The sequence below is a fragment of the Schistocerca nitens genome, chromosome 6 (assembly GCF_023898315.1).
Source record: "Schistocerca nitens isolate TAMUIC-IGC-003100 chromosome 6, iqSchNite1.1, whole genome shotgun sequence".
NCBI classification, from domain to species: domain Eukaryota; kingdom Metazoa; phylum Arthropoda; class Insecta; order Orthoptera; family Acrididae; genus Schistocerca; species Schistocerca nitens.
Genome location: NC_064619.1, coordinates 35,603,112 through 35,619,159, shown reverse-complemented (window position 1 = coordinate 35,619,159; position 16,048 = coordinate 35,603,112). Strand labels below are relative to the sequence as shown.

Genomic DNA, 16,048 nt, shown 5'->3' with positions numbered 1-16,048 from the left:
CGGTATATTTGAAACGGCAATAAAAACTAAACGAGCAGCGATAGAAATACACCGTTTGTTGCAATATGCTTGGGACAACAGTACATTTTCAGGCAGACAAACTTTCGAAATTACAGTAGTTACAATTTTCAACAACAGATGGCGCTGCGGTCTGGGAAACTCTATAGTACGGTATTTTCCACATATCCACCATGCGTAGCAATAATATGGCGTAGTCTCTGAATGAAATTACCCGAAACCTTTGACAACGTGTCTGGCGGAATGGCTTCACATGCAGATGAGATGTACTGCTTAAGCTGTTCAATTGTTTCTGGATTCTGGCGGTACACCTGGTCTTTCAAGTGTCCCCACAGAAAGAAGTCACAGGGGTTCATGTCTGGCGAATAGGGAGGCCAATCCACGCCGCCTCCTGTATGTTTCGGATAGCCCAAAGCAATCACACGATCATCGAAATATTCATTCAGGAAATTAAAGACGTCGGCCGTGCGATGTGGCCGGGCACCATCTTGCATAAACCACGAGGTGTTCGCAGTGTCGTCTAAGGCAGTTTGTACTGCCACAAATTCGCGAAGAATGTACAGATAGCGTGATGCAGTAATCGTTTCGGATCTGAAAAATGGGCCAATGATTCCTTTGGAAGAAATGGCGGCCCAGACCAGTACTTTTTGAGGATGCAGGGACGATGGGACTGCAACATGGGGCTTTTCGGTTCCCCATATGCGCCAGTTCTGTTTATTGACGAAGCCGTCCAGGTAAAAATAAGCTTCGTCAGTAAACCAAATGCTGCCCACATGCATATCGCCGTCATCAATCCTGTGCACTATATCGTTAGCGAATGTCTCTCGTGCAGCAATGGTAGCGGCGCTGAGAGGTTGCCGCGTTTGAATTTTGTATGGATAGAGGTGTAAACTCTGGCGCATGAGACGATACGTGGACGTTGGCGTCATTTGGACCGCAGCTGCAACACGGCGAACGGAAACCCGAGGCCGCTGTTGGATCACCTGCTGCACTAGCTGCGCGTTGCCCTCTGTGGTTGCCGTACGCGGTCGCCCTACCTTTCCAGCACGTTCATCCGTCACGTTCCCAGTCCGTTGAAATTTTTCAAACAGATCCTTTATTGTATCGCTTTTCGGTCCTTTGGTTACATTAAACCTCCGTTGAAAACTTCGTCTTGTTGCAACAACACTGTGTTCTAGGCGGTGGAATTCCAACACCAGAAAAATCCTCTGTTCTAAGGAATAAACCATGTTGTCCACAGCACACTTGCACGTTGTGAACAGCACACGCTTACAGCAGAAAGACGACGTACAGAATGGCGCACCCACGGACTGCGTTGTCGTCTATATCTTTCACATCACTTGCAGCGCCATCTGTTGTTGAAAATTGTAACTACTGTAATTTCGAAAGTTTGTCTGCCTGAAAATGTACTGTTGTCCCAAGCATATTGCAACAAACGGTGTATTTCTATCGCTGCTCGTTTAGTTTTTATTGCCGTTTCAAATATACCGGTCATTTTTGAAACACCCTGTACATACCGCTTGCTAGTGAGCCTGTGCACAAGCCGTGGGGAGTGAACGCTCGTATTGCCTGCCGGCCGTAGCGTCATTGCTTCCAGATACTGCTGTGGGCCTTATCGCTGTTCTCTAAAGTTAAGTGAGGCCACTTTGCTAATATCAGCGTTTCTGTAAGTTATTTTACTGGTTATTACTAGCCACTCTTATTCAGCACTTGTATTATCATATGTGTATCTTTAATAAATGTGCAACTTGTTATTTTTCCTGTGTGCCAATTTTGCGACCTTGGTTGGCCCACTTCGCATTTTCATTATAAGCATGTTTCACTGTGGACCTTTATGTGGGCAGTTCAGTTTTATTGAGCTTTAAGATCTTGTGGTATTATGTGGCTGTGTAACTTTGGGTTGGAACTGTATAGTATTACTAGCCTTTTGAGATATGGTTAAACAAGAACGATTGTTTATGATTGATTATTCACCGTGCCTACTATGTATGTTTTTGGTTGCTGATGCAAAATATGATTCTTATTCGTGTTTATGTAATTCAATTTAAGTGAAAATTTGTATGTTGCATCAGTAAGAGGGCAAATGTCCGAACTGAAGTTTATATAATAAGGTCTGTTTGAGTCACATTAAAATTGTAAAAAATCACAAGCTTGTCCATCACCAGTGATCCCGGGCTTCCTATTTTCCTTAAATAACTGTGGTGAGAATGTAATTTTGATTCTCTAATGAATTGAGTATTACCATGGTACACAATTCTCCTGAGAATGCACACGTTGGATGTTGGTGACGTGATTGCGAAGCGGAAACGCGAAGGAAAAATCACAGCCAAACGAACACGAGGCAGACCCCGTGTACTGATGGACAGGGACCATGGAGCATGGTGGAGGGTTGTTATAAGGAATCGCACGAACTTAGCGCGAGGTATCACTAGCAGAACGACTGTGCGTAGGAAATTCAAAATTAAGGGGGACAGTGGTCGGGCAGGTCCTCATTGGGCACATATTTTAGGTGGTGTAAATGGCGAGGCGACGACACTTAATACTGGATGGCTGGAAACGAGTGAGTTGAAGTAGTGAATCATGCTATAGCCCGTGGCAGTCCGATGGAGTGATCTGAGTTTGGTAAAGGCCTGGAGAAATTGCCTGCCTTCATGTGTAGTGCCAACAGTGAAGTACAGAGGAGGTGGGAATACAATATGGGGGAGTTTTTCGTGGTTAGCGTGTAGACCCCTTATTGCGCTTAAGAAAACTCAAAATGCTGAAGGATACGGATACATTTTACAGCATCGTGTACTGCACACTCTAGAGGAACAGTTCGAAGAATATGATTTTGTTCATCATCATGACATTGCACCCTATCATGAAAGAGTATTTGTAAGGCGTAAAAATGGAAATGCCGTGTGGATAGGCCTCCCGTCGGGTAGACCATTCGCCTGGTGCAAGTTCAAAATGGTTCAAATGGCTCTAAGCACTATGGGACTTAACATCTGAGGTCATCAGTCCCCTAGACTTAGAACTACTTAAACCTAACTAACCTAAGGACATCACACACATCCATGCCTGAGGCAGGATTCGAACCTGCGACCGTAGCAGCAACGCGGTTCCAGACTGAAGCGCCTAGAGCCGCTCGGCCACATGGGCCGGCCCTGGTGTAAGTCTTTTGAGTTGGCGCCACTTCGGCGACTTGCATGTCGATGGGGATGAAATGATGATGACAATACAACACCCAGTCCCTGAGCGGAAAATCTCCGACCCAGCCGGGAATCGAACCCGGGCCGTTAGGTATGACATTCCGTCGCGCTGACCACTCAGCTACCAAGGGCGGACTGTGTGGCGTTGATTTATGGACAATAACATTCATGAAATGGAGTCGCCTTCCGGAGACCGGACGTGCATTCAACGGAACACCTGTGGGATCAGTTAGAACGTCGTATTCTCTCCAGATCCCAGCGTCCAACATCACTATCTGAAGATTGTGAGAGTAACAACGTAATATGCCAGTGAATATGGCGCCAGTAGTTTACTTAACGTTATCGTCCATCGACAGGCAGGTTCCTAAACATGTTGCGTTATATCATGACAGCTGTGGCTATACTATGAGATGACGTCTTTCTGTTTGTGTCGGCTAATAGACGCAACCATGTACAATATTGTACTATTTTTGTGCCACATATGCGCTGAAATAGGACGTATTCCTGTCCACATATACTATCGACGTATTGCAATGGAGGCAACGGCCTTGCCCCAGTGGTGACACCGATTCCCGTCAGGGCTGGGCTAGCACTTGGATGGCTGACCATCCTGTCTGCCGAGCGCTGTTAACAAGCGGGGTGCACTCAGCCCTTGTGAGGCAAAACTGAGGAGCTACTTGGTTGAGAAGTAGCGGCTCCGGTCTCGTAAACTGACATATGGCTGGGAGAGCGGTGTGCTGAGCACATGCCCCTCGATATCCACATGTCGCTGTGGGATGAGGATGACACGGCGGCCCGTCTGTACCGTTGCGCCTTCCAAGGCCTGTTCGGACTTAGATTTAGTTTAGTATTGCAATGGAAAATGAAGGTGGAAGCTTAAGATACGTAAGTAACTTCTGTTATAAAGTATACGTATATGTGGAAGTTTATAGATAATGAAAGTATTAACCATTTTTGAACGTATTACGGATGCTTGAAAATGATCAAATGTTGAGAGTGGCCGATCGCGCAGATAACAAAAGGAATACACTTGTAAATAATAGATTTCAGCTATCAGTCGTCCTTTTTAAATTTTATTGGCAGATCTAGATTTCAGCTAGAAACTAGCCACTCTCAATGCACTATCATTCTGAGTATTCAATGAACTCTGGATGAAGCCTGACCAACAGGCATTACATGCATTGATCAAAAATGATAGTGCATTGAGAATGGCTAGTTTCTAGCTGAAATCTAGATCTGCCAATAAAATTTAAAAAGGACGACTGTAGCTGAAATCTATTATTTACAAGTCAATATAACAGTCGCTGCGTGCAGCAGCCTTCTGAATGGAAGGTAACCTGGAAAGGAATACAGCCTACTTGGGCTACGTTTTTGTTCTCAAAACACTCTGAGGCTGTGATCCCCCACAAAAACTTTCTTCTTCGGTTTTAGCTTTTGAGGACGAACATGCTTTCAATGCGAAGATTTTAGGTTATGCTTTACCGTGACTGTTATTGACACCGATTGAACCAACAAGTTTACTCTTACCAGTGACTGTCATTTCAATCGAAGAATAGGCTACCATCCCTCCAGAGACATTCAGACAAGTCACTGAAAGTGTGACCAGCAGACTTCAAGCCGCTATAAAGGTGAATGGTGGACACACCCCATATTAATGCTCATTAGCAAATGTCCTGTTGCTTCTGATCAAATAATACATATATCGTAGCAGAGCCAATGAGAGATTGGTATCAACAAGAAATGGCGGACAGACGCACTCATCATGGCAGTTCCAGGCAATTCCTCCACTTCCGTGTGCACTACAAACATCACGAGCTATCACGATGCTGAAGGTAACAGTACAACTATGCGTTAAATTAGTGGTCGTAGAGATATTTTACCATGGTGCCTCCTGCTGAGAAGGTGTTGCTGAGTAAGGTGGTACAATGTAAGACACTGATTTCTCATTCGGAAGGAAGGTGGTTGAAGAGTCCATCAGTATGTCCAGAACTAGGTTCTCCGAAATTCTCCTGAATTGCTTAATGGAGGTAGGACGTCAAACGGGCTGACTTGGAGCAGGAGAGGCACTACAGGGCATTTTAATTTCCGCTGTCTGTACTTTTACAAATAAATTTATAAAACTTTTTCAGCATGACCAGTTAGGATTCGGGATTCATACCCATAGCAGTGGAAGTTCAAAAACGTAACAAAGTAATTTTTTCTTATATCTGAACTTTCATCAGTTTTTCACTTATTATTGGCTCCATTTGTTCCTATATGTATACTTTTCTTCACAACTAGGAGAGATTTTCCGATGAATTTTGCACAGCATACAAACCATAGTTACAGGTGTATGAAACTCTAGAATTTTCCAAATCTATTAAAAACTGTGGTAAAAATTGATATAACTATCTATAAAATTTTAATTCTTTCTAAACATGAAGTTTAAAATGTAACAGCTTATTCATTTTTTCATAAATTAAATAAATTCTAGAGTTTCATACACCTGTAAGTATGGTTTGTATGCTGTGCAAAATTCATCGAAGAGTCTCTCCTACTTATGAAGAAAAGTGTACCTATAGCATCAAATTCTGCCAACAGTAACTGAAAAAATGATGAAATTTCACATGTAAAGAAAAAATTATTTTGTCATGTTTGTGAACTTCCACTGTCATGAGTGTAAATCCTGAATCCTTGCTGGTCATGCTGACACAGTTTTATAAATTTATTTGTAAAAGTATAGACAGTAGAAACTGAAATGTCCTGTGGTGCCTCTCCTGCTCCAAGTTAGCCCGTTTGACGTCCTACCCCCCTTAAGGGGAGCCGGAGGTGGTCAAATCCAAAAAATTACGATTTTTTTTGCTACCGAAAATTAATTGGAACATTCCTCTTTAATATAAACTTTGAATTATTGTTCTACTCGCCTTAGAAGTGGAGTTATTACCATTTTCCCCCACGCCTGCAGAGGAAATTGGCGGCCGCTGAATGCATCTAACACCCTCTCGTGACTTCCTGGCGAACTGCTTGGGATTTTCTCGGCCTGTAACGCATACAGCGCCTTATGTTATGCATACAGCGACTGTGCAAGGGTTGTCTACATAGTTTCCTGTGAGAAATATTACCCGTATTTCCTTACAGCTTACTCCTATTTCCCTCAGAATTTCGAACATCTTGCTCCATTTAATATTGTCATACTCTTTTGTTCTGGTTACGATGTCACGTTTTAGTAACCGTGTATATAAGAAGAGGAAGAACGTAGGGAAAAGAAAATTAACACTAATACCAAGTTGCGATACTACAATGAATAAGAGCGCGGAACATCGTCTCTTTGCTGTTTACCGTTTCGAATTAGTTCAGTGATGCGCCTGTTGTTGGTAGTATTATACTTCTTGTGTAAAGCGGGTAATTTGCAGTATGTACAAGAATCAGGAGGGAACAATAAAACCAATTTTTCATGAGTTAGCACAGCCAGAATTGTTACACAAATGTCTACACGGAAAGCCGCAGAATCCTAATGAGAGCGTAAACAATTTGATTTGGGAAGTGATTCCTAAAAGGGTGTTTGTAAGCATAAAAACACTGCACTTTGGCATTTATGATGCAATAGCAACATACAACCAAGGGAACAGTGTGAAGTGTGAAGTTCTGAAGCCATTAGGATTTACAGCTGGGGTGAACACTATACGAGCACTAAGAAATATTGACAGAGAAAGGATAAGAGGAGCAGAAAGAAGAGAAAGAGATATGAAGTATGATGGAACAACAGGCCAGAAAAGAAGACAGAAGAGGAAGCTTTTGGAGGATGAAGAAAAAGACCCTGATAATCCATGCTATAGCGCAGGAATGTATTGAGAAACTTTGATGGCCATTTCCCGTAAATTAGAATTTTTCGAATATAAGGAACATTTTCTCAAAATCCACTCAAGCTAGAGAGATGAAATTTTTATACAGCACTAATAGTGGTACATTGTAACACAGCCATTTGGCAATATGCTCAGTAGTTTCATTTCAGTTTAATTATAAAGCAATTATTCGTAAAAAAAATTGGGTCATTAATAAAAAAAATAATTGGAAGGAAACTAGAAAAGATACTCCAAAATCCCTCTGTCATAACTGCAATACTAAACCAATCTATATGTAAAAAAGAATTCAAATTTTTCTATTTGGTAGTTTATTCATAAATGTTCCTGAAACTTAGTGATTTTAACATGGGCAGCATAGGCACCTCCGGCTCCCCTTAAGGCAAATGCCACGTGGTTCCTTTGTAGAGGTCACGGCTCCTTTCGTTTCCCAGTTTGCGCTCGTACTCTGTTTCTAATGGCATCGCCACCGACAGGACGATAAAACAGCGATGTTCTTTCCGCCGCCCTCCAAAGAGTTAACGCACCTCTACGATGCCCTCGATGACCCTGAGGGCGACGAAGACGTAGACGCCGAGCCCGACGAGCCAGGGCGTGAGCAGGGTGAGCGCGGCGGCGATGGCGATGCCCAGCCCGAACAGCAGGTGCCCGCCCACGCGCAGCGCCAGCCAGCCGCCCACCACCTGCGTCGTGACGTAGCCATAGAAGTAGGAGCTCAGCACGAGGCCCTGCAGCCGCGGGCCCCACGCGTGCTCCTGCCCCTGCAAGGCGGCAACACCAGAGCGTCAAGGGTGCCGGCTCTGCTGTCACATCTGCACAGCGCGTAACCGTCATACGAGGTGCATTCAACTTCTAAGGCCTCCGATTTTTTTTCTCCGGACTGGAAAGAGATAGAAACATGGGCGTTGTTTTAAAATGAGGCCGCGTTCATTGTCAATACGTCCCAGAGATGGCAGCACTGTACGGCAGATGGAATTTTACCGCCAGCGGCGAGAATGAGAACTGTTTTAAATACTTAAAATGGCGACGATTTCCTTACTTGAACAGCGTGCAATCATTCGTTTTCTGAATTTGCGTGGTGTGAAACCAATTGAAATTCATCGACAGTTGAAGGAGACATGTGGTGATGGAGTTATGGATGTGTCGAAAGTGCGTTCATGGGTGCGACAGTTTAATGAAGGCAGAACATCGTGTGACAACATACCGAACGAACCTCGGGCTCGCACAAGCCGGTCTGACGACACGATCGAGAAAGTGGAGAGAATTGTTTTGGGGGATCGCCGAATGACTGTTGAACAGATTGCCTCCACACTTGGCCTTTCTGTGGGTTCTGTGCACACAATCCTGCATGACGACCTGAAAATGCGAAAAGTGTCATCCAGGTGGGTGCCATGAATGCTGACGGACGACCCCATGGCTGCCCGTGTGGCATGTTGCCCAGCAATGTTGACGACAGCATGAATGGGACTTTCTTTTCGTCGGTTGTGACAATGGATGAGATGTGGATGCCATTTTTCAATCCAGAAACAAAGCGCCAGTCAGTTCAATGGAAGCAGACAGATTCACCGCCACCAAAAAAATTTCGGGTAACCGCCAGTGCTGAAAAAATGATGGTGCCCACGTTCTGGGACAGCGAGGGCGTAATCCTTACCCATTGCGTTCCAAAGGACACTACGGTAACAGGTGCATCCTACGAAAATGTTTTGAAGAACAAATTCCTTCCTGCACTGCAACAAAAACGTCCGGGAAGGGCTGCGCGTGTGCTGTTTCACCAAGACAACGCACCCGCACATCGAGCTAACGTTACGCAACAGTTTCTTCATGAGAACAACTTTGAAGTGATTGCTCATGCTCCCTACTCACCTGACCTGGCTCCTAGTGACTTTTGGCTCTTCACAACAATGGAAGACACTCTCCGTGGCCGCACATTCACCCGCCGTGCTGCTATTGCCTCAGCGATTTTCCAGTGGTCAAAACAGACTCCTAAAGAAGCCTTCGCCGCTACCATGGAATCATGGCGTCAGCGTTGTGAAAAATGTGTACGTCTGCAGGGCGGTTACGTCGAGAAGTAACGCCAGTTTCATCGATTTCGGGTGAGTAGTTAATTAGAAAAAAAATCGGAGGCCTTAGAACTTGAATGCACCTCGTACAACAGGAGTTGTTAACAGTCTCGGCCAAATGGAGCTAGAAAAGGGACATTTTTTCGTGTAGAGGACAGCTGGGGAAAGTGGCCATGGTGGGCAAAGTGGCAGTTATTTCGTGAATGAATTATATTTCCTTAAGATACTTCCAATGAATCTGAGTATGGGATCTGGCTTTCCTGCACTTTGCTGTATGTTTTCATCCACTCGAGGTGGCCCCAGGTGGTTAATTCCAGGTATTTTTCGATGGTTACTGTTCCTAGTGACTTGTCAGCAATAGTGTAATAGTAAAGTACTGGATTTGTTGGCCTATTTATGCCCACCATATTACATTTTCTTACATTCAGTGCCAACTCCCTGTCTCTGTACCAACCACAGATCCTTTACAGACCTTCCTGCGATTCTCAACAGCCTTCTGGTGCTGGCATCTTCTCACAGACAACAGCATTATCTACGACCAACCACTTGGAGCGTCTGATTCTATCCACTGTATCGTTTATATTCGTGTCGCTGCTATGCAAATCTGCCACAACGAACCAGTCACTTAGCACACATTTATTACTGGTGCCTTAATGTGATCCACATGTATTCTTTTAACTGTTGTATAACAATTGAGTTATAACAACAGCGCTATGTGTGTTTTGTACTCAAAATATCATGCATTTTGAATAATAATTGTACAGACAGTTTTACTTTGACAGAGGACAGAATTTTTCACTCATGATCAGAGATCTATAATCGTACTTGTTGATTACAATAAGCAACCTGCATGTGATTTGTACACATACTGTTACTCTCCATCCCAACACATCTTCACAGGAAATTTAACGGTGTTCATTTATCTGAGTGACATAACCCCCACTTATATCGTAGATACTCGTAGCTTGACAACTGTGTTGAATGCTTCCACAATAAAGTGGTACCTAATGCACCGCTCTACGTATCTGCGATGTTTTTGATGATTTTTACATGGTACTTGTGGTATCGACTATGCCTTAGTCAATTGCACACAGCACGCCATGCGTCGATAACATCTCCAAGGGGCATATATTTAAATAGGCCACCAGCAAGCATCATGAGCTAAACTCTCTCCAGGGCTCACTCTCTCCAAATGGATGATGTTACGGAAGCCACCAGACGATGACGTCTTTTTTTTTTTTTGGCTTACTGAATGCAATGTAACCCCCTGATCATCTTTTTAAGACGCCACACGCCAATCTCTGCTCCCAGATCTCAGAAAACTCGCTGTCAGGGTAAAGGACGAAGCACGACACTGCTAATATTGTAACAACTACCAGTTGATTCTATGTTATAACAGCTAGCAAGTGTTTGAATCAGAGACATCACTGGAACAGAGAATCAAGTGACAAAAAGATGTCTGTTAAATTTTTATCCTGTAAACAGTGCAAATAAATGTGATGTTTTGTTAATGTATTAATGTTCGTAGTGCCAAACTCTACCTCGTCCTTGTATGGACACAACACACATTTCTTGCAAACTGTAGTCACAGGTCTGCAGTGGACAAGCAACCCACATGTGTTTTGTGTATGCATAGCTTTATAGCTTTATTCTACGTAGCAAAGCACCTACTTATGGTAGGAATGTAGCGGTATATAGCTATTAAAGTATCAGTCTCAGTCTTTTTAATTCCAGGTATCGTTCTCAAGTGATCATTATGTGCCACCCACAAAACTAACTGTATAGAACACCCAAAGTAAAAAAAAAAGAAACTTACGTCAACACATGTTAACATTGGAATTTAGTCACACATAGGGGATCATTATAATGTATGGATGACTTTGATACAGATTCAGCAGAACTAAGACTTTTTGGACAAAAAATACAGACAGTTTGGACATGGAAATGACGCTGTTTACTTTGGTACTAGGACCAATTTTTTTGCGATCAGAGAGCTATAATCATATATGTTTAGCATATCCTTACTCTTTGCCCCAGAAAAACCACATATGGGGAAATTTAGGAATGCACATCTATTAAAGTACACATTTAAAGAACAATGAAGTGTTTTTTTATACAAAAGATGGCTTCTCCATACATTCTGCCTGCACATACACTATTTAATGGTTATTTTAAATGCATGGAACTAGGGGCCAGAAAAATTTAAATGTGCTTACACCCAACACAAAACTATTTTGTGACATTATGGTGATTGAGATCTGTGAGCAAGTGGAGTGTCAAGGAAAACTAAAGAAGAAAATTGGTGGTGCATTTAACAATTGCACACATGGTAAATTATTGAAGTTCATATCTGTGATTATGTTCTTGGGCGAAACTACCACTTCTCCTATGTAGAAACCACGAGAGGCATGTTGGAAAAACTGGCAAGGAAGTGCTGGAGACCATTTTGAAGAAACACAAAAATCCTGTGGTTGTACCATATAAAGTGGAATTAGCCAACATTAAAATGGATGTTCTAATGGAAGAGCTGCCTGGAATACTGCAACGTCTTCGTAAACGCGACTTATACTTGATGGGATTGGATATAACATGATGTTGCTGTGATTTTTAACAAAATGGAGATGTTTGAATATCTAACATCAGATCATGACTTCTTGCAAACAGTAGACTACCAAAGAAACAGAAATGAGATTGTAAGCAGTAATAAGAAAGTTGGAATAGACTGTTTAATGTAGATGGGTTCCAATTGTAGAATAAAGATATATAACAAATTTATGTGTCAAAACACAATCCCAGGAATGAACAAGGTTATCGCTAACCAACTTATCGACCTTATAAAGTGCTCTGACGCTACCTGTAACTCGACATATGCGAGCAGCTGTAGTGGCTTGCTTATCTCCCATTCTACTTTAAAAATTGTGACTAAAGATTTTTCGCTTATTTTATACGTTTCATGTGGGTACTGTTTTTCATGTGGGTACTGTTTCTTTTTGTACTGTTAATCAGTTGTCAGTCTTCAAACTGTATTTCTAAGCTTTCACATAAGCAAAAAGTTACCATGTCTCCTGCTGTCAAATAAAACTTTGCCTGTTAGTTCACGTACCAAATACTGTTCATCCTAACATTCAGCTGTCTATATTTTAAATGTTAAGTAGTCTACTTATATTTATGGCTACTAGATGGCACTCTAGGTGTAATGTTCACCTGCCGGCAGTTGCTAACGTGGACGCCTCAGTCTGTTGCTACCTGTGTTTTTTTTTTATATGTATGAGCAGCCCATAGTGGCTCGCCTTCCATGTATTCCTCTTTAAATTTTTGTGACTAAAGCCCTTCTCGTTTGATATTTATTTTATACGTGACATGTAAGTACTGTTTCTTTCCTGTACTGTTAGTCAGTACTTTCAATTTTATATTAAAAAAATTTCCCGTAATTTTGTATTTATGTTATAGGCCAATTTGAATATTTAATTTTTGATGAAGGCACTCTTAGAAATGTTGAAACCTGATCAAAAGAATTAAATTTTGTGACCGAGGGCTGTAATTGCTTTAACTTTATAACGTAAAATTACGACAATAAGGTTCAAACTGACTGCCGTCGTTGCTAATCTTTAATAAGTACGTCTTCCGTTTTATGAAAGAAAGCATCACCTAATTTCTTTGCTATTCGGATCTGGTATTTAGGTATCGCAACAAAGCAGCCATAGAGACAGTGGATACAGCCCGTCAAGTCAGTGACTCTAATTAAAGATTTACGCGATATTGGGTGTGCTCAGCAGAAAAAAAAGTTGTAAAACGTTTTATACTGTTAGTCCCGTCGTGTAAAGTCTAGAGGACACTATTGTTGATTCTGATATCTACAGTCTGCAAAAATCTTTGCTTAAATTTAGAAGTTTCTACTATAATTCATCTTGATGGATTTTCATATTCATAAAATGAAATATACAATAATTATGTATTATATTTGAGAGAGTAACTTTTAGGCCCAATACTTTAGTTAAGAAGTTAATAAATCACCAGTAAGCTCTTCACTGGACTTTAGTGCGTATTTCTAAACTGTACTTACTGTATACCTGTGTATATAGCATAGGTATCAAAAAATGTAGAATAATTGTGTCTAGTACACTACTGGTTATCATTCTACTGTTTGTGAGGGGTCCACTTGTACATGGAGCCAGATTTTGTAATATAATTCATGAAAAAGTCTTGAAACCATCTCACATGTAGAAGAGATTGTATTTTTGACACCACTGAACCAAAGATGTTACCTGAGTGGCAAAATTGATTGCACGTAGGGGCACATGGAACGCAATAGCAGTTGCCGCTGCACTCTGTCATAAGTAGAATATAAGACTTAAAGCTAGTGGCTAGCTGTAAGAATTTAGTTGTTGGTCAATGGGCGCAGCATAATACAGGTTTTATAAAGTAAAGTGATGAATGAAACTGTAACTCAGAGGTAAATCAACTGGAACAAATTTGTAAGGAAATGAATTTTGTATATTTGGTTTTAAATATGCAGCAAGGCAATGTGGATTTCGATAATTTTTACAGTGCCGACACTTGAATGTAGGAACCAAGTATTTCCCATCAGATTTAATGTATAGGTTGGTTAGGTATACCCAATTTGTAATATTTTATGTGTTTTGTAATCCTGATACATAGAAGATAAATTTTGGAATATATTTTGTCAAACGTTGTCAGACCTTTTGTCATGTAATAACCCAAGTGTTTTCAATTACGACAGTAAGTGAGAAATATAGAACAGTTGAGAAGTTCATGTAAAATGTTTCATATCAGATTTTGTGAAGGAGAATATTTTCAATTCAATTTTCATACTGAAGCATTTAGTCTTAGGATATCCTCTTATCAGTACCTGATCCCCTTCCATGCCATGTTCATTTAAATCCAATGAATATTTTTTAAAAGAAATGATTTTTCAGAGTCAGAAAAATATTAATGTGCTAGAATCAGAAAAGTATTAGCGTTTGTAACAGCTTCAATGTGGGCAGCATTGCACTGCGCTGAGCCAAGATCGAGCATTTCACTGAACATTTGCAAGGTTATTCATTTATCGGCCAATCTACTGATATTATTTGTATCAAGTTATTTTACGGTCGGAATTGCACTTCGCCGTGCCAAGAGTGAATATTTTCTGTGCCTACTGTGGACAGAATAGAATACGAAGTTTACATCCATTGCGACTCTAAAGCTAAAGAATATTTGTTTCATTGTTTATTTGCACAGGGAGTTTTATCAGTTTAGTATACAGGGCCATAGAACTCGGTGCTCATGAGACTGAGTAAATTTCAGAGGGATTGATTTCATTATGAACACTGCGTACTGGTTTAACAGATTAAGTAATTTAATTTTTTTGGATTACAGTAAAACTGATTAAGCAGACCATCTGCTCAATAACACATGACACAGTAAATATGAGTAACACACACATTATGCACCTCGTATTCATTGCCAAACAAACACATACACATTTTAATAAAAGAACGTTACAAGTTTTTTAAGTTTCTTGAAACATTTCACAAAAATTCTAAAACTTTTGTGCGCACCTGTTGGCAACTGACATGTCCTGATAATAGGTACCTAGGTTTATTCTCTATATATATGGCGCCTCAAACTCTGAACTGTCTCTTATTTACTGAACATATTGTGGCCTAGTTTAGGATGTGATTGAAAACTATCTGGCTTGAATGGTGGTGGGGGCGGGGGTCCAAATTTCGGGGCCCTCAAGATCTTGAGGGCCCCTCAGGACCAGAGGCCAGATTCGATCCATCCCTTCCATCCCTCTCACTAGTCTGCGACGGGGTGTGGGCGAACTATTTTAGTTGATTTGTTGGATATTCTAAGTCTTCTGGAAATAATACGCAATCTTTGGCACACGCTTCCATGTGACATAAACGCTGTTGTGGAAGAAATTTGACACCTCGCCGCCGGTTTCGGCCGGCGGATGCAATAAAAATTATAATGCTATTACAGCTGCAAAATCTGTCTGTGTCTGTGTAAAAAGATCTAGGCGTGGTTGAAGTCGTGTGACCACTAGTTTTAATATCTAAACAACTGTTGTAGACCTTACTGTGTATAAGTAAAGTGTAGACATAGTCTCCATCCTCCTTTTGTCCAAGCACATCATAACAAGATAAGGCAGTTCGCAGAATGGCGCAGCGTCAAACAGGAGCGAGAAATGTGTAATTTTCGTTGCCTCTGGAGTAGAGCCATGTGTGAGATTCTCTCTTTCGCGTACGGAAGTGAAAATGTCCTTTGCGTGCCACATAAAACCGCTGTAATAACAAACGTCGTAAGTGTTTAAATAAATATGCCATGTGATATGGTTATGTTTAACAATCTATTTCACCATTTTAAACTTATCACAGAGTTGGTGATGTCCTTGAAGCATGTTTTTTACCATCCCGAAAATTAACTGTGTAAGATGTGGTCTCCTGATCTTCATTGCTTCTGTATTCTGCCCTCACAATCATATTCTGTACATCAAGACGCTTCATTCGGACCCAAACTCGATAAGATAAAGTCAATGTTGTATGAATTCATGTAAACGATATGCAATTAACAAGTAAGCGCACCGTGGTTGAAATACTCGAGGCTGGCATACACACATACATTCCAGACACGACGGTCACAGAATCTTTTAGTTCGGGAGAGAAACCACACAATGGTCCCTTCAGAGGACGACCCAGCTATGTTGGCCGGTGACCGCCTGTGTAGCGGACAGCGTGGGCCCGAGTGAAAGGGGGGAACAACCCCGTGTTCGGCTTAAATAGCAAACTCCGCTACATTGTGTGGGAGCAGCCAGCCTACACATTCTTTACACATAGCACGCAGTTTCAGAGATTTTCACAGGGACACAGCAAACGCCAAACACCAATGCTACAGGTTTCTGGATTGGTCGCCTTAAACGAAACGTCATTCTCCC

At 41.6% G+C, this 16,048-nt stretch overlaps 1 protein-coding gene across 4 annotated transcripts in view; it reads right to left on the bottom strand.

Annotated features, from left to right (window-relative positions):
- The window catches only part of LOC126263127 (vesicular glutamate transporter 1-like), a 142,735-nt gene that overhangs the window by 71,172 nt on the left and 55,515 nt on the right, over positions 1 to 16,048 (bottom strand). For all 4 annotated transcript variants that reach the window (XM_049960145.1, XM_049960147.1, XM_049960146.1 and 1 more), the window contains exon 4: positions 7,576 to 7,809. In XM_049960145.1, the coding sequence (XP_049816102.1) occupies positions 7,576 to 7,809 (234 nt within the window). The remainder of the gene's footprint in view (positions 1 to 7,575; positions 7,810 to 16,048) is intronic.